General features: G+C 65.9%; 2 protein-coding genes across 5 annotated transcripts; one reads left to right on the top strand and one right to left on the bottom strand.

Annotated features, from left to right (window-relative positions):
* Nucleotides 1-11,599, top strand: GCGR (glucagon receptor). Of its 4 annotated transcripts, none has more exons than XM_075044081.1 (14): nucleotides 1-113; nucleotides 7,588-7,752; nucleotides 8,032-8,128; nucleotides 8,253-8,360; nucleotides 8,528-8,649; nucleotides 8,732-8,838; nucleotides 8,979-9,132; nucleotides 9,198-9,357; nucleotides 9,447-9,507; nucleotides 9,776-9,845; nucleotides 10,011-10,099; nucleotides 10,207-10,345; nucleotides 10,468-10,509; nucleotides 10,597-11,599. In XM_075044081.1, the coding sequence occupies exons 2-14, from the start codon at nucleotides 7,699-7,701 to the stop codon at nucleotides 10,891-10,893; spliced, it is 1,500 nt and encodes a 499-aa protein (XP_074900182.1). In that variant the 5' UTR covers nucleotides 1-113; nucleotides 7,588-7,698; the 3' UTR covers nucleotides 10,894-11,599. The 4 variants fall into 4 exon arrangements, with proteins under 4 accessions (XP_074900182.1, XP_074900183.1, XP_074900184.1 ...); XM_075044082.1 differs by lacking the exon at nucleotides 1-113 and adding an exon at nucleotides 352-370; XM_075044083.1 differs by lacking the exon at nucleotides 1-113 and adding an exon at nucleotides 907-1,117 and having other exon boundaries at nucleotides 10,587-11,599.
* Nucleotides 11,600-16,766: 5,167 nt separating this feature from the next.
* On the bottom strand, nucleotides 16,767-18,951 carry MCRIP1 (MAPK regulated corepressor interacting protein 1). Its single transcript, XM_075044085.1, has 5 exons — nucleotides 18,851-18,951; nucleotides 18,712-18,763; nucleotides 18,524-18,642; nucleotides 18,329-18,427; nucleotides 16,767-18,216 (listed from the first exon to the last, which is right to left on the bottom strand). The coding sequence occupies exons 2-5, from the start codon at nucleotides 18,717-18,719 to the stop codon at nucleotides 18,152-18,154; spliced, it is 291 nt and encodes a 96-aa protein (XP_074900186.1). The 5' UTR covers nucleotides 18,720-18,763; nucleotides 18,851-18,951; the 3' UTR covers nucleotides 16,767-18,151.
* Between the last annotated feature and the right edge of the window lie 15 nt (nucleotides 18,952-18,966).

The following is an 18,966-nucleotide window of genomic DNA, read 5'->3' as shown; positions in this document are numbered from 1 at the left end:
GGGCACTAGCTGGGGGGCTCCAGGGGGCTGGCCTGGCCGGGGTCCAGGTAGGAGAACGCTTGGTGTCCCCGAGCTGCCATGGCCTGCATGGCCGCCACGGCTGTCGGCCCAAGGTAAATATGTTTGTGCCCAAGGGCTGAGGCAGGGCGGTGGGTCGGCTGCTGGCATCCCCGCAGCCGGGGTCTCTGCCCAGGCCACGCTCCAGCCCCAGACCCGGGGGCTCGGGCGGCGCCCAGGGCGTTTGCTGCTGCCCTGGGATGTGTTTACCTGGTTGTGCTGCAGCAGGACAGCGTGCGGCGGACACCGACCCGTCACCGCCAGCCGGGGCCGGAACGCGGGCGTCGAGGCAGCTCCCGGCCGCACGGCAGAGGTTTGTCCGGGTCCTCGGGGGGGGCGAGCCCTGCTCCCGCAGCAGGAGCTGCCAGCTCTGCGCCCTGGCAGGACCGGGACGCGGGATGGGGATGGAGGGGGGGACACACGGGACGGTGCCGGGAAACCCCCGGGGAGAGCCCCGAAGCCCTGCCGCCTCGCTGGGGCCGGGGGGGCCCTCTCCGGCGGACCCCGCTGCGCCCAGCGGGGGGCCGCACCGACCCCCCGGAGCCGCGGGCACCCCCGTCCCTCTCCCCTGGGAGCCGGTGCGCTCCAGCTGCCCCCGCCGCTCCGTCCGCCCCGTCCCCGCCGGTGGGAAGCCGGTGCCCGGGAGCGAGGCGGGGCGGAGAAGAGGGACCGGCGGCGGGCACAAGCGCCGGCGCCCCCGCCGCTCCCGGGCGCGGCCGCCGGTGACGCGGGGCCGCGCAGGCAGCGCCGCGGCGTGCGCAGCGCCGAGCACCCGGGACCGGCGGCGCCGGGCGGGGCGGGGCGGGAGGCACTGGGCTGCGCCCCCCCCCCGCCCCCCGTGCCGGCGGGAGGAGCGGGGCGGCGGGACGCGGCTCCTCGCCCGCGGTCCCTCCCCCCGCGCCGGTCCCTCCCCCCGAGCCGCCACAGCCGCCGCCGCCGCGGCTCCGGCAAAAGTTTTCGCCGGAGCGGCCGAGCGCGCCGGTCGCGGTCCCGGTCCCGGTCCCGGTCCCCGCCAGCACCGAGATGCGCCCGGGAGCCGCCGCGAGCCCAGCCCCGACAGGTACGGGGAAGGGGCGGGGCAGGAGGGAGGGCAGCGCCCATCCCCGCGGTCTCGGGGCTCCCGGTCCGGCGGGATGCCGCACGCCCCGTCGCGTGGATGCGGACTCGGGTGGCGGCCGCGCATCCCCGGGGCCGCGGCTGGAGCCCCGGGAGTGCGGAGCGGCAGCCCCCAGCGCCGTCCCGGTGCGGGGCGCCGGCCGCGGTGGGGCTGAGCCCCTCGGCACGGCGTGTCCTGGGCCGGGGAGGTCCCGGCTGGGCTGCGCCCGCTCCCCGCCTGAGCCGCTGCCTCCGGCGTCCCTGAGAAGGGGCCGTGGGGCAACTCGGCACCCCTGGGTGCTGCCGTGGCCGTCGTGAGCCCTGGGCGAATGATACCAGCCGGGCTCTGACGAGCTGGGAGCATCTCCCAGAGAAGCCCCTCGCCGGGGTGGTGCCCGCGGGGTCTCCCTGCCGTGGGCACAGAAGTGCCTGCGGCTTTCTTGCTGAGGGGTGGAAGCAGGGGACACTTTTCCACCCTTCCCAGTGCTCCCCAGGCTCACCGGGTGTTGCAGGGGCCCATTGCGAGTGCCCTTTGTGACTCTGTCCCGAGCTCTGCTGTGTCAACACGCTGTTGGTAAATGGCTTTGTTTAACCAGGACATGTTGGGTATGTGACCTTGCCGCCCTCGTGGTTGGAAGCGCATCTCCAAAGCAGCTGCCGAGATCACCTCTGCCTGGCACTGCGCTACCCAGCCCGGCGGCTCCCGCGGGGCGGCAAGGGAGAGCAGGGCGCACCGGTGTCGGGACGGCAAGGGAGAGCAGGGCGCACCGGTGTCGGGACGGCAAGGGAGAGCAGGGCGCACCGGTGTCAGTCCGGCTCCCTGCGAGCCGTGGCGGCTGGATGGGCAGAGGACAGGGCATCAACTGCTGCCCAGCCAGCGCTGCCGAGCGCGCGTCTGCCCAGCACCTTGCCCCGCACCCTGTAATGTAGCCGCCTTGCCCCATGCAGCACTCGGCAGCACGTTGCGGGTGTCCTGACACATGCCAAATTCAGTGGTTGCCCCTGCGATTTCCTCGGCTTTATCTGTGCATCAGCAGGAAAATTTAGGGCCCGCAGGACCCCTCCTCGGCATGTTAGTGCCGCCCCAGCTGCCGGCTCCTGTCCTTCCTACCAATCCCCGCTCCTTTCTGCAAGCTGCGGTGCAGATTTTTTTTATGTTCTGTTGCCTGGAGGGTGGAAAAGAGAAAAGGCTGAATGGAGAAGAGGCAAAATGTGGATTAAAAATAGTTAATGAAAAAATGTGACCGCAAGCCCTGATCAGCAGTGCAGGGCTGAGACCAGCCACCAAGCACAGTGCTGTTCCATGCACCTCGCTGTGCCAGGCAGAGGCAGAGGCAGGCTCTGGGCAAGCTGGATGCAGGGGAGATGGCACGGCCATTCCGCTCTGTCCCCTTGTGCTCCTCCACTGTATCCTGCCCTGCCCTGTGTCCCCCACAGCCACAGCCCCTGTCCTTGTCTGTCTACCCCAGATCCGGGGGTCTGGGGAACTTGGCTGTGAGCAGCAGGCGCCAGCAGACGGCTGGGCACGAGTGCCGCACTACCTGCCTCCGGTGGCTGGCTGTGCCCAGGTGCTGCGGGTACCTCGGGACAGGGAGGGACCCTGCCAGAACCTCTTCCAGGATGGGCTGCGGCGGGGCAGCTGTGGGCAATGTCACTTGCACATCTGCACCTCGGCAGAGCAGGGTTTGAGCTCACTCCTCAGTGAGGTACCAGGAGGTTGTCCCCAGCTCTGTAATGACCGCAGCATTCATTCGTGACACAAGCTGCTCTGGGGAGGCAGGTGCTGAGCTCCCAGTGCAGGCGTGCGTGCGCAGATGCCTGTCTGCACTGACCTTTTCCTAGGCTTTTCCCAGGCTTTTCCTGGTCCTGTGCTTCCCCTGTGACACGCTAACCACACGTGTCATGCCGTGTCTTTCATGCCATCCTCCTGTGTTTCACGGGTTTTCATACAATGTGATGAACAAGAAAAATCTGTCTCCCTGAGCCAGGACCAAGGTGCTGTGTGGCTCAGCATCCCCTCACCAGAGCCTGCCAGGCAGCAAGCTTATTTGACCACTGCCTGGCTGCCAGCTGTGCTTGCAGACCACACTCCCTCTCTGGTACTGGGCAGCTGTGGACGATGCCCTTGACCGTCCCTTTCAGTAGCAGGGCAGTCATGGAGGTGATGCAAAGAGCGTTTGTCCTGATGGCACGGGGAGGGGGGGGGGCGAGTGCCGTTTGTTTGCATCCTGTGTTGATGTTGACAAAAACGTTGTCAGGGTTGGTTTAGGTTTTCTTGGTCCAAAGTGACACAGAACCCGACATCGTCGGTGCCCGGTGACGTCGGCTCTCTCCGTGTGCCGCCGCTCAGTGTTTCCATAATCATGTAGCTCTGTGCAAACGAGCTGCGGTCTTGCAGCATGAGGGCTGCTCCAGGCAGTTCAGCTGTTGCGAAAGTTCCTGGTACTCGGTGCTTCACGGGGGAGGACTGGAGCAGTTGTGCATTGCAGGTGGGGCACAGGAGGCATCTCCGAGCTCAGGGCAGGAACACAGGCAGGGGCAGCGCAGGGTGCGGGACAGACCTCCAGGGCCTCCCCACCGCTTGTTCTGCTTGTCGTGGTCCTGGGCTGAAAGTGGAGCAGCATCTGCAGTGCCAGGCTCGCGCTGGCATTGCATCAGCTCTGGCCCTGCACCGTCCCCTCCCCTGCCAAGTGCCGAAGCCCCTGCCGCGCTGGCTTGTAGCTCTGAGCTCAAAGCCAAGCCAGCCGTGGAAAGCACTGCATTAGCGCACTGGGGGCTAATCCCTGCATATGGAAGGCACGCAGCCCCCGCTGCTGTCTCCTGAGCAAGTGGTGCTGTGCTGGGTGCGGGGCTGCGCTCGTGGGGAGGCTGTGTTCCCACCCCAGCCAGGGATGCAAGAGCCCTGTGGAGGGACTGGGCTGTGGTCAGCGGGCTGCGCCAGCCTCCCAGCGCTTGTGTGGGGCTGTGGCTGTGCCCAGGTGCTCCTGGGTCACGTTGCAGATGCCCATGAGTGTCCCCATGGAGGCTTCACCAAGCCGTTGATCCATGTGGCAATTGGCTGCAGTGATCCCAGATGTGGAGCTCGTTCCTCCACACGTGTGATGCCAGCCAGAGCCAGGCGCCAGCCAGAGGGGCCGGGGTGGCAAAACCCTGAAGTGAGGCTGACCTGGGTTGGAGGAGGAGAGCATCTCTCTCCCCCAGGAAGGGCTGGGCGCTCAGCTGACTGCAGGGGTCCATGCCAGCACAGAGCTGCTGCAGGGCAGCGCAGGGGCTGCACATCCACAAGTGGGGGGCAAAAATGCCAACGGAAGTCTGTTTCCATCCATTCCTGATGGCTTGGTATGATGCTGCAGTGGTGGCAGCAGCCTGGTGGCACAGCGTGCCCCAGTACTCGGCTCGGCCCATACCCTCCCCAAGCTGCACACCCTGGTTCCCTGCCTGCCAGCAACCCCCCGGGGCCGGTGGCTGCCAGGCCATGAGCCGCAGGTCCAGGGACTGCAGGGAAGCCGGTCGGTGGGGAGAGGAGGTCCTTGCTTTGCCCCTGCTGCTGCAGGGTTTGGCACTGCTGGCTTGGGAAAGGCTCAGCACATGAATGCAGGTGCCAGCAACCGCCCCACTGCCCCCACCCCAAGGGCAGACGATGGTGCCTGCGTGTGACACCTCTGACCCCCCAGCACTGGGGCTGCTGGCATTGACGCCTTCCCTGCCTGGGCGCAGCTGTCCCTGGGCTCGTTCCTCTTTCCTCCTCTCCCACCACGAGCGCAAGATCTCCCCTTCGCAGCTGTGGCAGCAGAGCAGCGCCGGGTGTTTGCAGCCCAGCCTCTGCAGGGGTCAGCAGCCGCAGAGCCGTGACACGGGAACATGCCGTGTTACCCAACGCCAGCGTGGGGCAAAAGTCCTCTGTGCGCCCACTGTGGTGTACCACAGCCCCAGCAGATGTGCCCGCTCGTATGCTGGGCACCCTCTACCCAGTGCCCGCAACTCAGTGTGGCAGGGGTCCCCCAAAGCCTGGTCCTGGCTGGGGACGAGGTGCTGGGGCAGGGGAATGTGGCAGGGTGAGGGGAGGTGGTGACACGGAGCCGAGTCCCTCCCATGGTGCTGCGTCCAGAAGCAGTGGACACGGCTGAGAGGGGCTCCTGCCGCTGGTGGCCGTGGCATGCTCAGCCATCAGCGACCGCTGCTCTGAGCACTGCGGGCACTGATGCTGGCAGTGCCAGCTCCCAGGGAGGTGCTTGGCGCTGCTGGTGGTCCGAGCCACCCCAGACCCCGCTGTCGCAGCTGCATGCGACCGCTGCTCCTTCCTTGCCGCTGCCCATCTGTGCTGAACCAGGGACAATTGGGCCACAGCTACTCCTGCACGCCCACGTGTCTGCTAGAAATAGCCTGCGTCTCTGAGAGCGCACCGTGGGGTGGCCAAACTGCCAGGGGTCTCGTGCACCGCAGGGAGCGGGGGGCCGGCACAGCGCTGTGGCCGCACGGCACGGCGGGCAGCTGGGGCAAAGGGCCTGGGCAGGGCCCCGCTGCAAAGGGGGGAGCCCCGTGCCCGAGGCGAGGAGCGTGACCAGCGCCGTGCGCCAGGACCCCTCACCCAGTGCAGTCTGCCCAGCTTGGCCACGGCAGGGCCCCGGGGCCGGAGGAGCGGCTGCCAGCCCGGGGGGAGTCTAGGGCAGAGGCCTCCCTGCCGCTAAATCCCATTGCAGGCAGCTAAAAATAGAGACACCTCTGCCCCAAAGCTGCCTCCCCGAGCAGTGGAGAGGGTCTGGCAGCAGGTTTGTTGCTGACCTGCAGCAGGGCAGGGATGCTCAGGGCAGGGGCTGGGCACTGGGAGGTTCCCATGGAGCCAGGCCATGGCAGCGGCGGGATGGGGCAGGGCGGGGTGCTGGCGTGGGGTTGCAGGGGGACGAGGACAGGGATGCTGGGGTGGCTGTGGCAGGGGGATGAGGACAGAAAAGCTGGGGTGGGGCTGGCAGGGGGACAAGGATAGGGATGCTGGGGTGGGCAGGTGGCTGTTGGGTACCCACCCGAGGTCCCTGTTCCCAGAGCCCACCCAGAGAGGACTGTCCCAGGAGACAATTCCTTCTGTCCTGGGACTGTCTAAATAAGGCGCGTACTGGCAGGTCCAGCTCCCCAAGCCGCATCTGGAGCCCCACGCACTGATTAATGAGCTTCTCATGCAGCTGCTTGTGACATGGCGAGTGGGTCTGCATGGAGGAAGCACGACTTTCCCAGGGATAAAAATAGGCATGGGCAGAGCGGCGAGCCCTGGGAGCGGTGGCTGGTCGGGGAGTGCGGCGCTCTGGCCGGTACCCGGGGGGGAGGCCGGGGGGGGTGATGCCGTAGTGTCTGCGGTGGCACCAGCACTGCTGTCTCTCCCGTCCCCCCATCTCGGCTGCACTCAGCCCACATGGCCCCACGTGCTGTGGGGCTGCTGTCAGAAGGACCCCTTGTCGGAAGAGTTGAAATCCTGCTCAGGAGCCCTGTAACCAGCTTAGGGGGATGGAGGGAATTACGGCACCTCGTGAGCCAGGCTTTGTGCAGGAGCTCCCGGGCACCCCGTCAGCTGAAGCACTGCGCCGCTCACCTGAGCTGGGGCCATGGAGCCAGGGCGGCACGGCCAGGCTGAGCTGGTCCCAGGGCCACGGCAGCCCCGTGAGCCGGGGATCCCTGCGGGTTAATGGTTAACCACCCTGGAGCCGGCAGCCATCCCCATCCCAGCGCTGCTGTCGGCTCCCTGCCCACCTCTATCCTCGGGTGGGTGCTGCCACCGGGGAGACCTGTGGAGCTAGGGACAGTGCTCCAAGGGCCACCGCAGGGGCCCGGCCACCTCCACCACTGGAAGCAGATCTGAAATCTGTGCTGCCACAAGCAGGGAGGTGATGGGGAGGGGAGGCAACCCCAGCGCCAGCCCCTGCCCTGAGATTATGCTCAGGCGTGAGGAGGGGTCCCGGCTGCCACTGGGGTCCTGGGCTCTTGGGGCTCAGCACTGACCCGCAGCTGGGCACTGGCAACAGCGTGGGGTGGCCCCGGACCAGGTCTGTGCTCAGGGGGGTCCAGAGGCAGCGTTGCCTTGGGGAGGTGCGAGGGTCCACCCTGCGCAGGGGTGATGTCCCATGCGTGGTTGCACACCGACCACACAGGGGCTGGGATTTTTGGCTCAGCAGGCAGAGGGGTTGTGTGGCTGCAGTTCCGATGCTGTCCTGGGGAGGAAATGGCAGGTACACAGCGGCTCTTCAGCCTCACAAACAACCAGCTGAACATTAAAGCCAGGCAGGGTCGGGCAAGGACGGGGACAGGAGCATGGTGCCGTGACCAGGGCTGGCTCTGCACCGGGGCAGCCTCCCCTCCTGCGCCCGCCTGCTGCAGCCATGCATCGCCCAGCTCTGCCCCGGGACAGCTCCTGCCACATGCATCGCCATGACCCGGTGTCTCGTGCAGGGTCGCCCATGCGCCAGGGCCCTCGCCGCCAGGGCAGAGGAGCTGCCGAGGGCCGGTAGGAAGCCAGGCACCGCGCCGTGCTCCCCATGCGGCTCACAGCCCAGCGGAGGGATGTCCCAGCCACGTCTCCTCAGCCTCCTGCTGCTGCTGCTGCTTTGCTGCCAGGTAAGGACGGGCCATGATGCACGATGGTGCTCTGCCCCGCTCCCCGCCCGCTGCCTGCTCCCGAGCCACCGCCAATTCACCTCTGCCGGCAGCAGCCCCTCGCCACGGCACGCTGTGCAGCGGCCGCTGCCCTCTCCTGCTTGCCCTGCCATCCACATAGCACGGCATGGCACCTTAGCCTCCGCTCGCCCGTGGCCATCCTTGAGCTGGGGTTGCTGCCTGGCAAGGCATGGTGGCCCCCACGGGCAGGGCACGGGTGACGCTCCCCGGTGTCCCCAGGGCCCCTCTGCCCAGATCACGGATTCCCTCTTTGAGAGATGGAAGGAGTACAGCGAGGAGTGCCACCGCAACATGAGCCGCCTGCCCGCACCCACAGGTGAGAGCCAGCGCAGGGTCCCAGCAGGATGGGGACTGGGGGGAGAGGGGCTGGTGTGGGGCCTGGCGCCCGGCTCCCTGCACGGGTGAGGCCAAGGGCACCGTCCCGTCCCATCCCTCTGCAGAGCTGGTCTGTAACCGCACCTTCGACAAGTTCTCCTGCTGGCCCGACGCGCTGCCCAACAGCACCGCCAGCGTCCCCTGCCCCTGGTTCCTGCCCTGGTACCAGAAAGGTAATGGCTGGGGGGGTGCGCGTGTGCATGTGTGCACGTGTGTTGTGTGTGCACACGCATGTGTGCACATGCTGCTCCAGGCGGTCACGCCTGGGCCGGTGCACAGTGCCCACGGTGACTTTGGGGCCCGGCACACCCCATCGCCGCCCCCCCCCTTCCCCTCTCAGTGAAGCACAGACATGTCTTCAAGACCTGCGGGCCCGATGGGCAGTGGGTGACGGGCCCCCGGGGACAGTCCCTGCGCAATGCCACGCAGTGCGAGCTGGACGCTGAGGACCTGGAGGCGCAGGTGGGCAGAGCTGGGGGGGGCAGCTGGTGCGGGGCTCCCTGCCCTGCCTGCCGCTGCCCTCACTTGCTCTCTCCCTCTCCAGGAAAAATTTGCCAAGACCTATGGTAGCTTCAAGGTGATGTACACCGTGGGCTACTCAGTCTCACTGTGTGCGCTGCTCCTTGCTCTGGCCCTGCTGCTGGGCTTCAGGTAGGGGCACGGGCACGGCTGCCCGGCTCGGGGGCTGGTGGGAGCTGTGCTGGGGGGCCAGGGGTGGGAGTGGGGGGACAGGCGGCAGCCGTGCTGGGGGTCTGGGCACGGACACTGACGGCAGCTTCCCACCTCTGCAGCAAGCTGCACTGCATGAGGAACTACATCCACATGAACCTCTTCGCCTCCTTCATCCTGAAGGGCGTCTCCGTGCTGGTCATCGACGCCCTGCTCAAGACCCACTACAGCGACAAGATCGACGACTACAACGTGCACATCTGGCTGAGCGATGAGGTGAGCCATGGGGCTGGCGGGGCCAGGGGCGCAGGCGGTGTGGCAGCCCTGACCCCTGCCCACAGGCAGCCGCAGGCTGCCGGACGGCTACAGTCTTCATGCAGTATGGCATCGTGGCCAACTACTGCTGGCTGCTGGTGGAGGGCATCTACCTGCACAACCTCCTGGTGGTGGCCGTCTTCTCTGAGAGGAGCTACTTCACCCTCTACCTGTGCATCGGCTGGGGTGAGTGCGGATGGGTTGGCTCCCCATCCCTGTCCGCTGACCCTGTCCCTCGCTGTCCCTCACCTGCCCCTTGCCCACCTCCCCTCCAGGGGCACCTGTGCTGTTCCTCATCCCTTGGGTCATTGTGAAATTCCTCTATGAAAACATCCAGTGAGTACCAGCCCCTGCAGCAGGTCGGTGACTGCAGATGTGTGGGGCAGGGATGGGTGTGCGGGATGCAGGCGGGTGCACGTGGGACACACCAAGGGATGGTGGGGATGGTGTGACAGCCCCGGAGAGGCTTCACACCATCGCCCTGTGCAAGCAGCAGCGTGCCAGGCCGTGGCACTTGCTCAGCTGGGGCTGCTGATGCCACATGAGGCTCCAGCAGCCGCCCAGTCAAGGGGCTGCCCAGCAGTCCCGTCCCTCCCCTCTGCAGGTGCTGGACCACCAACAACAACATGGGCTTCTGGTGGATCCTTCGCTTTCCTGTGTTCCTGGCCATCCTGGTGAGTCCGGGGCTGCAGCTCTGCCCACTGCAGCCCCTCGCTCGGTGTCTGCGAGGGCCCCGAACCTGGTGCGAGAGGGGCTGCCCTGGGCAGGGGACAGAGCTGTCCTGCCTGCCCCTGCCCAGCCCAGCCCTGCCCCTCATGGCTCACTCCGCTCCATTGCAGATCAACTTCTTCATCTTCATCCGCATCATCCAGATCCTCGTCTCCAAGCTCCGCGCGCACCAAATGCGCTACACTGACTACAAGTTCAGGTGGGTGGCGGGCACAGCCCCGGCCCCGCAGGCCCACGGTGCACACGCTGGGGAGGGGGGGGTGTGTGCGTGCCCACCCTGTGATACCCCCCCCACTGATGGCGCAGGCTGGCCAAGTCCACACTGACGCTGATCCCGCTGCTGGGCATCCATGAGGTGGTCTTCGCTTTTGTCACGGATGAGCATGCCCAGGGCACCCTGCGCTATGTCAAGCTCTTCTTCGACCTCTTCCTGAGCTCCTTCCAGGTGAGCCCAGCCCCACACAGGACTGGCCCTCCATGGGGACCCTCCATCTTGGGAGGGACCAGACCACAGTTGGGGTTGGGGTCTGGCCAGGCGCCTCTCATGCCTCTCCTCCCTCCACCCAGGGGATGCTGGTGGCCATTCTCTACTGCTTCGTCAACAAGGAGGTGAGCAGGATGGCACGGGAGTGGGCAGCCGTGGGGAGCTTGGGCAGCTGCCGGGCGCGGGCCCACACTGACGGCAGCTGCCTGCAGGTACAGGCAGAGCTGCTGAAGAGGTGGCAGCGCTGGAAGCTGGGGAAGGACCTGGCGGAGGAGTACAAGCACACGTACAGCCACACGCCCAGCGCCCGCAATGGTGCCGGCAGCGCCTGCGAGAAGCACCAGCTGGTGAGCGGCTGTGCCAACGGGCTGGGGCGCAGCCCGGCTGCTGCGCGCCCCAGCACCCACTACCTCGAGAGGACCGGACGCAGCACCGCCGAGCACCTCACCCTGGGGGACCGGCACCACTGCTATGAGTTCCCCGAGACCACGGCCGAGAGCCACTTCTGAGCCTGCAGCTGGAGTGGGAGGGCTGTGCCAGCTCCGCTGCTGGGGCAGCCGCCGCCTCCCTTCCCAGCATCATCCTCCTCCGGGCACCGCGCAGGCTGTGTGGGACCCTGCCTGTCCTGGTGAGGATGCTGCGCCGTGCCGGGCACGCACGGGACGATGGACGCGGCTGGGCTGGCTGCGGGTGACGCGTGGCGAGCGGAACCTGGACCTCTGTGGGGAGGGGATCTGTGGGGCGGGGGGGGATCTGTGTGGGGGGTGGGGGGGTTCATCCTGTGGTGCTGCCCTCGCACGCCTTTGAGACCCTTTGCGCAGTGCTGTAATTTATCTGTCGTAACTGTAAATAGGTGTGGGCCTGTGCCGGGCTGCAGGGCCAGCTCCGCGTCCGCCTTTCTGTCCAGGGTGTGGGGACTAGGGACACCGTGGCCCCAGACCGTGCCCCCGAGCACCCACGGTTGATGGCCACAGCCACGGACGAGGAGGTGGGCCACCCAGCATGGATGGGCTGCACCAGAAGACAGCCTGCCCCACAGCCCCGCTGCCTGCCCCGCGGCCCCACACAGGTGAGCGAGGCAGACATGAGGCAGCAGCAGCTGCAGCGCTGCTGGCCGGGGCTCCAGCTCCCTGCCAGCACACGCTCTCCTCTGGCCGCTAATCGGCTCTGTCGTCTCGCTGCCAGGAGCCCTTAATTAAATCATTTGGCTCTGTCTGCCGGCACCGCCACTCTCCTGGGAGCTAGCCCGGGCCACGGGCCGGGCAGCGGCCACGGGCAGCAGCCACGGGCAGCGCCGAGCACCGTGAGCAGTGCCATGGGATGCAGGGCTGTGAGCCCCCGTGTGTCAGCAGGCTGGGCTGGCTGTCCGTGGTGGGGAGGGAGCGCGGCGGGCCAGCACCCTAAGAGGCTTGTGCTGCGCACATGAGCGCTAAGCCCGGATGCTGCGGCTTTGGGCACCACAATCGCCTGGTGTGCAGGGATTAGGCAGGCGCACCTCCCCGGCTGGGGTCACTCTGCCCGGCGGGCGGTGGCGGGACAGACACCAGCCCTGCCATGACCCCCCGCTAGCCGTGGACTCTGGGCGCGCGGCGCTGCCTGTCACCCTGCGTGGCTGTCCCTGCCTGGCCCTGAGCAGATGATGGTTCCCGGCTGTCCAGACCCCACGCGCAGCCCGGCGCAGGGGACATGACGAGCGGGGCGAGTGCTTGGAGCTGTGCCACGGCAGCCACTGGCAGTCCCATGCAGTAAACAGCAGCGCTGGGCGGCCGGCCTCCCCCCCACCAAATACCACCGTTTCAGCATCACCCGCACCGCCATGGCCCTGCCCGCCCACGCCGGCTGGCACGAGGGATGGCGGGAGCCACGCTGTCTGCCCAGGGGGTGGCGGGGTCCCAGACCACTGCGAGGGCGTCAGCGGGGCTGGCCGTGGCATGGGGAGGGCATGCCCACAGCGCCGGCCCCGGCTGTGCCGTGCTTGGCTCCCGGCAGCAGCGCCGTGCCGAGCACGCAGTAATTTTCCTCTGTTTACTTGACAACTTGCCGTCTGCCCCAGCCGAGCGGGGACCCGGCGTCCAGGGGCCGGTGCAGCGCAGGCAGCAGGGACGTGGGGCGGAGGGGTCTGGGCCATGGTGCTGGAGGCTGAGAGCCTGTGGCAGCAGTGCCGTGGGGCAGCATGGCGGTGCTGTAGGGACACGTTACCCATGGGGGAGAGGTGCTGTGGGGCTCAGCGGGTAAGGGGACGGGAGTGCAGGGGTCGTGGGCCACCAGGTGCAGGGATGAGGATGGGGAGGGGGACAGGGACAGGGACAGACCCTGCCCGGAGCCAGGGCGCCAGAGCCGGTCCGGGCAGCCCCCGCAGAGCCACTGGTCCCCACAGCCAGGGCCGTCGCTGCGGCCTCCTGACGTGGTAACAAGCCTAATTGAGGCAAATTGCTGGAGCACAAAGCGGTTTCTGGGAAGGTAAATATGGTCATCGCTCGGCACCGGGCCCTGCGCCTGTTGCTCCAGCATTGCCATGGCAACACCCCACTGTCATCCCCCCCCCCGTGACACCCCACCAGGGCCCTGCTGGCCCCACAGCACCAAGGGCATGAGCACCCCCAGACCCTGTCCAGGAGGAGTGACATGCAGCGCGGGGGGGCCCCGTGTCTGCCACACCACGACGGGGACCCTTCGGGGACCCCAAGCCAGCCCCAGCTCACAGGGTGTCCCTGCAGCAATGCCCTGTGTTCCCCGGGGCCATGGGGCAGCTCCCGCACTGCCCCATGTCCCCCGCACAGCCCCTTGTTGTGTCCCGCCATCCTGCTCACAGGCTAGCTGGTTCCGGCATCCCGAGGGGTCCGTGTCAGGGGTGGCAGATCCCCGGCCTCCACCTTCTCCCTACTCAGGGGGCTGAGGCACGTGGCAGGGGCTGGTCGGGGGTCAGAGCTGGCAGCACCAGGCACAGCCCTGAGCAGGGACGGTGTCTGCTGGTGGCCAGGAGCCTTATGCAAACGCCCGATGTCAGCCCACGCTGGGGCCTGCTGGAACGTGGCCCCATAGCACTTGCCACCAGCCTGGCTGCCGCCCCAAAGCTGGGGCACTGCTGGTGCCGCAGGGTTGAGCCTGCAGCCCCTGTGTCCTGGTCATCCCCCCGCTCCCATAAAGCCATGTGCCCTGGCCAGCAGCTCCCAAGCACACATGGACCCCCCAGGACTGCTGGGCACATCCCCTCCTCAGGAGCCGCACAGCTCCTGGGACCCCAGAGGGAGGGAGCAGGGTGCCCGCAGCCCCTGGGAGCAGGGCCAGCCCTGACCCAAGGAGTTAGCTCCCACGGGACTGCCGTCAGCATCCTTTCCCATCACCGCAGAGAGTCTCTGGAAGGGGACAGCCTGCTGCCTCTGTGCTGCCGTGCCCACTGGCTGCCAGGGCTCTGGCTGAACCCAGGGCTGAGGACAGAGCCTCCACTCACAGTGGGAGCCTGCGGGATACGGCACCCACCCTGCACCGGGCTGCGGGACGGGGCAAGCAAGACGTGGCTGGTTTGAAAGAAGCTGCCCGTGGGCAGCAGTGAAGGCTGGGGCTGAGGGACCCCCCCTGCCGTGGCCGGGCACTGCCCGCAGCAGGTGTCACGCCCATGTGCACCCTGATAGCAGCCCGGGGTGCACGTCTTGGCAGCACAGCCTGCACGCCCACACCTCCTCGGGGTACATCTCGGGCAGCACAACCTGCACAACACACACACGCATGCAGGCACACTCACACACAGGCACGCTCACAAATATACACACACACATGCACACACACAGCGGCGCAGATCTCAGCTGCCTGACCGGCAGAACAAAGGCACGCTGCCACCAGCTCACCAGCCTGCACGCCCCAGGCAGAGAATCAGAGAATCACGGAATAGTTTGGGTTGGCAGGGACCTTTAAAGGTCATCTAGTCCAACCCCCCCCTGCCATGAGCAGGGACATCTCCAACTAGATCAGGTTGCTCAGAGCCCTGTCCAACCTGGCCTTGAATGTTTCCAGGGATGGGGCATCAACCACCTCTCTGGGTCACTTGGGCCAGTGTTTCACCACCCTCAGCGTAAAAAATTTCCTCCTTAGAGGTGCTTGGGGGGCAGAGGCCAGACTCGGCCGCAGTGCGAGTCCCTGGCTGTGGGGCTAAACCCCAAGGCGTGGAATGGGGCCAGAGCAATAAATCACCACCCGCTGCCCGACCCAGTCTGCCCGGGCAGTGGCACCCCCGCGGCTGCAGCCAGGCACCCCGGAGCCATGGCGCCTCGCAGGAATACTCCCACTTCATCAAGGGAATTGAGCACTGCAAATTGGTCTTCTAAGTAGATTCTGCCTGCTGCCGTCCCCTCTTCCCAACGCTTAATTCAATGATACAACACATACCTCTCTTTCTCCCACCGTTTAATCTAATGATAAGCACCGTATCCGAGTCACAGGGAAAATAAACCCTTGCCGAGTTCGATTTTTATAGGTAAACAGCCTGATTTCTCTGGCCTGCGGCCTCTCTGCCTTGCAGGGGCACCCACCCCGCCACCTGACTTCCACACTTCTCCTGCGCCACCTCACCGCCCTCACCCCTGTGGTTTGTTATTAGTCTTTATAAAAATCACCTGTTTATAGAATGATTTTTGTATGACATTTCATTAGAGTTTGAGCTACTGCTTTGCCTCTGGCTTTACAGCACCCAAGCCAAGAGAAAAACAAGGCAGAGGCTGGCAAGGTTGGGCTGCAGGACCCCCGTACGTGCTCTCAGGCTCAGGGACACTGTTGCAGCCTCCAGGACAGTCCCAGACAAAGTCTGCAGCATGCACCCAGCCATGGGGAACAGCACTGGGCTCTGTGGAAGCCGGCCAGCAGCCTGCCTGGCCTGGCGAGAAAGGGGGGTCAGCACTGCACATCCCACACCTGGCCATGAACCATGAGCCGTCCCTGCCCAGCTGTCAGAGCAGCGAGCCAGGCGGCTGCAGCTCTCCACACCAGAGCACAGGGGGCACAACCCACGGACGAGCTGCTCGGGGGCTGCTGCAGTCCTGCCAGCTGCTGGTGTGTTGGGGCAGCTCTTGCCCACACACTCAGCCTCGTCCCGCTCCCCTCGCACCGCTCCCTCCCTCAGCGGCCCCGAGGTGCAGGGGGTCCCCCAACCAGCAGGCTGGGATGGGTTGCCTTCCTCCAGTGCCACCAGCCCCAGCAGAGCCCCTTCCCATACCCTTGGGATGCACAGACCCAGGACACATGGCTCCAGACGCACTCGGGGCTTCCAGCCAGGGCAGCCGCTCGTCCGCCGTGCTCCACAGACGTGGGGCATACCACGGGGCCCGTCCTGCAGGAAAAGTCAAAGGAGAGGGGCCACGACAGCAAGAACTGTCACCTCTTGCCCCTGCTCCCCCAAGGGCACTCACTCCCTGCTGGCTGAGGGGAAGTGCGGCCTGGCAGTGACGGGGCGAGGAAGTGGGCCCATAGGCGGCTCCGACGGAGTCGGCAGCAACAGGGGGCCGAGGCACCGTCCCGCTGTGCCAGAACTGGGCAGCGCGCCCCGGCATGCGTGCACCCCGGGAATGTTTTGGTGATGGGAGGTAAACAGGGTCGTGGCTAAGTGTAGAGATGCACTTGAGGAGAAATTCTAGCAATGCTAAGTATAGTTTAAATGCCATTAAAGCAGGGGAGGGAAGAGGATACGAGTGTATTAATAGTCTCAACATTTAAATCTTTGGTCCAGCGACAGCTCCTAGGATGTTGGCTTGCAGGAGGGCTGCCAGAGCCCAAGGGCATTGTGCTACCAGCACGCAGTGCCAGGCTGCACATGCTTGCAGTGAAATTAAGAGCCCAGAGCAAATGCAAGGCCAAGATCCTTTCTGGAAAAAAAATAAAAGAAATAAAAGTAAGAGGCAGCTTCTGCTCTCTGCGTTACTTCTCCTTAGGACTTGATCAGGCCTGAAAAGGCACAGAAAGCCCTGGCCTTTATTGCCAGCGCTGAAGTCTAAAATGGAAAACACAGGGCTTCAGCAACAAAACAGGAATGTTGTGGAAGTCTAAAAAAGGGAAGAAGGCGGCCCCTGCCCCAGCAAGGCTGCAGGCGTACACGGGCCAGGACCGAGAGACCAGCGTGCACATGCAGCTTGCGGGCACAGGCACCCAAGCAACCAAGAGAGGATCGGGCAGGGAACAGCTCACCGGGATGCCGCAGCTGAGACAAACCTCTCCCAGGCCTTTGCAGTGTCAAGCCAGGCACGGCACACCATCACCATCAGGATCAGCCTGGCAGCATCCTGCACGCTGCTCCACCGCCGGACACAACCCCTGTGGCCAACAGCCGACGGATCGGCCCTGCGCCTGGCCAAGGCAGCTGCGGAGCTGTGGCGGCAGCGTCACACAGAGGCAGACCCAAAAGGACACCAGCTTTTATTTACAACACTCCTCAAGTGACAGACAACAGAAAAAAAAAAGGGAACAGTATAGCTCAACGACTCAACAAAAGAAAGGTAATGGCAGCCACAACTCCCCCACACCCCTCCCAAAGCCCACTGGTGTGGGGCAGAGCCCCTGGCAGCCCCCTCCCTGCCGGCTCGGAGCACAGGCAGGCAGGGGGCTGCTCCCGCCACTCCCCACGGTCTTCTGGGGGCACAGAGCAGCCCCCCAGCTGGCACGGCTGCTCTGCTCAAACAGGCGAGGATGGCACAGTCGCTCTCCCTCACTCAGAGACGATGATGCAGAAACCACCTGAGCCTTGCCAGGAGTGAAGGTCCCAAGAAAGCCCACCCCAGTGTGAGTTACACTAACCATGGCAGCTCCCCCACAGTGACATTTCCACCAGTTCTCTTCCAAGGGTGCATGTCTGGAAAATGGTGTTAGTATAAAACAGCACGGCGCTGCTCAGGCAAGGATGCCAACAAGCTTCTTTCCACACAGTCAGCACCAGCTGCCCCCCACTGCTGCCACCTCCCATGGAGCTGCCAGAGTACTGAGGCAGGGGGCCCGAACGCAGCCCAACACCCCCCTCTGAGCACCTCTCAGGCGCTTGGGGCTGGGGCCAGTGCTGACACCCTGTCTCGCTCCATCTGCAGGGAAAGAGGAGCAGCTCCAGCACCACAGAGACCTGGCCCCATCTAAGCACAAAGAAAATCCCGCCTCGGATACAGACCCACCAGCTCTGGCAGCACTGTGAGTCCCAAGTGCTAGCAGTCCAGGTGCAAATTAAGCCCTCCCACAAGGGAGCAAGGAACAGCCAGACTGTGACCTGCCCAGCAGTCAGCTGCACAAAGGGTGTTGAACTGGGGCTGCCTGTCTGTCCCGAGGCAGAAGGACAGAACCAACTCTCCTTCCTTCTCCCCCCGGCCCACCCCAGCAGCTGTGGATCCTTGGTGCACAGAAGCGAGAGGAGAACTAGTGCTGCCTCTACTGACAACACAGCCACTCTGCTCTGCCCCGCTGCACACCAGAGCCCAGGGAGCCCATGTACTCAACAGGCCAGGGGCAGAGATGGAAGGAGAATGGGAGATCTGCGAGCCCAGCATGAAGTGGGTAAGGACAGCTTGAGGCCAGAGAAAGCTATGAGTGGGGGACTGGAATCCTATGCAACAGGCTCTGGGCATCCTCGGTGAGCCCCTGAGCATCTTTGATTTCAGGTAGCTTCAGAGCCAGCCCCAAAGCTGACTGGCTCTCCCGCGGGCTTTTGGGAGTACAGACCAGAGGAGGAAATCAACACAAAATCTCAAATTAAATCTGCTTGAGGACCTTAGGAGACCAGCCGATCCGCAGGGAGGACCCGCCTTAGGACTTCTTTGCATCCTGTGTGTTCCTCCTCTTCAGATCACCCAGATCGACAGGTTTAAACGCTGCAGGGAAGACAGGAGAGCCTTTGGCGGCAGAGGCCGCATCGCAGCCCTCCCCAGGGCCGGCCGTCTCCTCCGGCAGGAGCCGGGGGAGGGTGCCCCCCGCCCCCCTCACCTTTGAGACTAGGGTTCGGCATCTTCTCCACGTACTCCTCGACCAGGCCGCGCTCGGAGCCCATCTGGCTGCGCAGGTCACGCTCCACGCACTGCCAGGCTGCGGGGACGCAGGTGAGGGGACCGCTCGCCCGGGTGCAGGCCCGGCCGGGCCCCCCCCCGAGCCCCGAGCCCCGCGGCCTCCTCCCCCGCTCACCCTCGTAGATGAAGCGCACGTTCTCCTCGTGGGCCGGCGTGAAGATCTCGCTGCCGGCGCCGGGGGAGCGCGGGCCGCCGCTCCGCTTGCCGTTGTAGACCACGCGGGACACGGGGGAGCTGAAAGCGAAGCGCGGGGCTGAGCCAGGCCCGGAGCCGCGGCTGGGCCCGGGGCCGGGCGGGGCTCACCTGGCCATGGCGGCGGTGCGGCGGCGGCGCGGCTCGGCTCGGCTCGGCGCGGCTGCGGGGAGAAAGGAGAGGGCGGCCAGGCCGGGGCTAGGCCGCGGGCCGCCCCCCGCCCGTCGCCATGGCAACGCGCGCCCCTCACCTGGGCCCGGCTCCCGCCTCCGCTCGCCCTCGGGCCCCGACGGAAGCGCCGCAGCGCGCAGGCGCGGCCCCGCCCCCCCGCCCGCGTCGCGCCCGGCCCCGCCCACACTCGGGCCC

This window comes from Buteo buteo, chromosome 13 (genome assembly GCF_964188355.1).
Source record: "Buteo buteo chromosome 13, bButBut1.hap1.1, whole genome shotgun sequence".
Lineage (NCBI taxonomy): Eukaryota > Metazoa > Chordata > Aves > Accipitriformes > Accipitridae > Buteo > Buteo buteo.
This window is presented reverse-complemented; position numbering and strand designations above follow the sequence as displayed.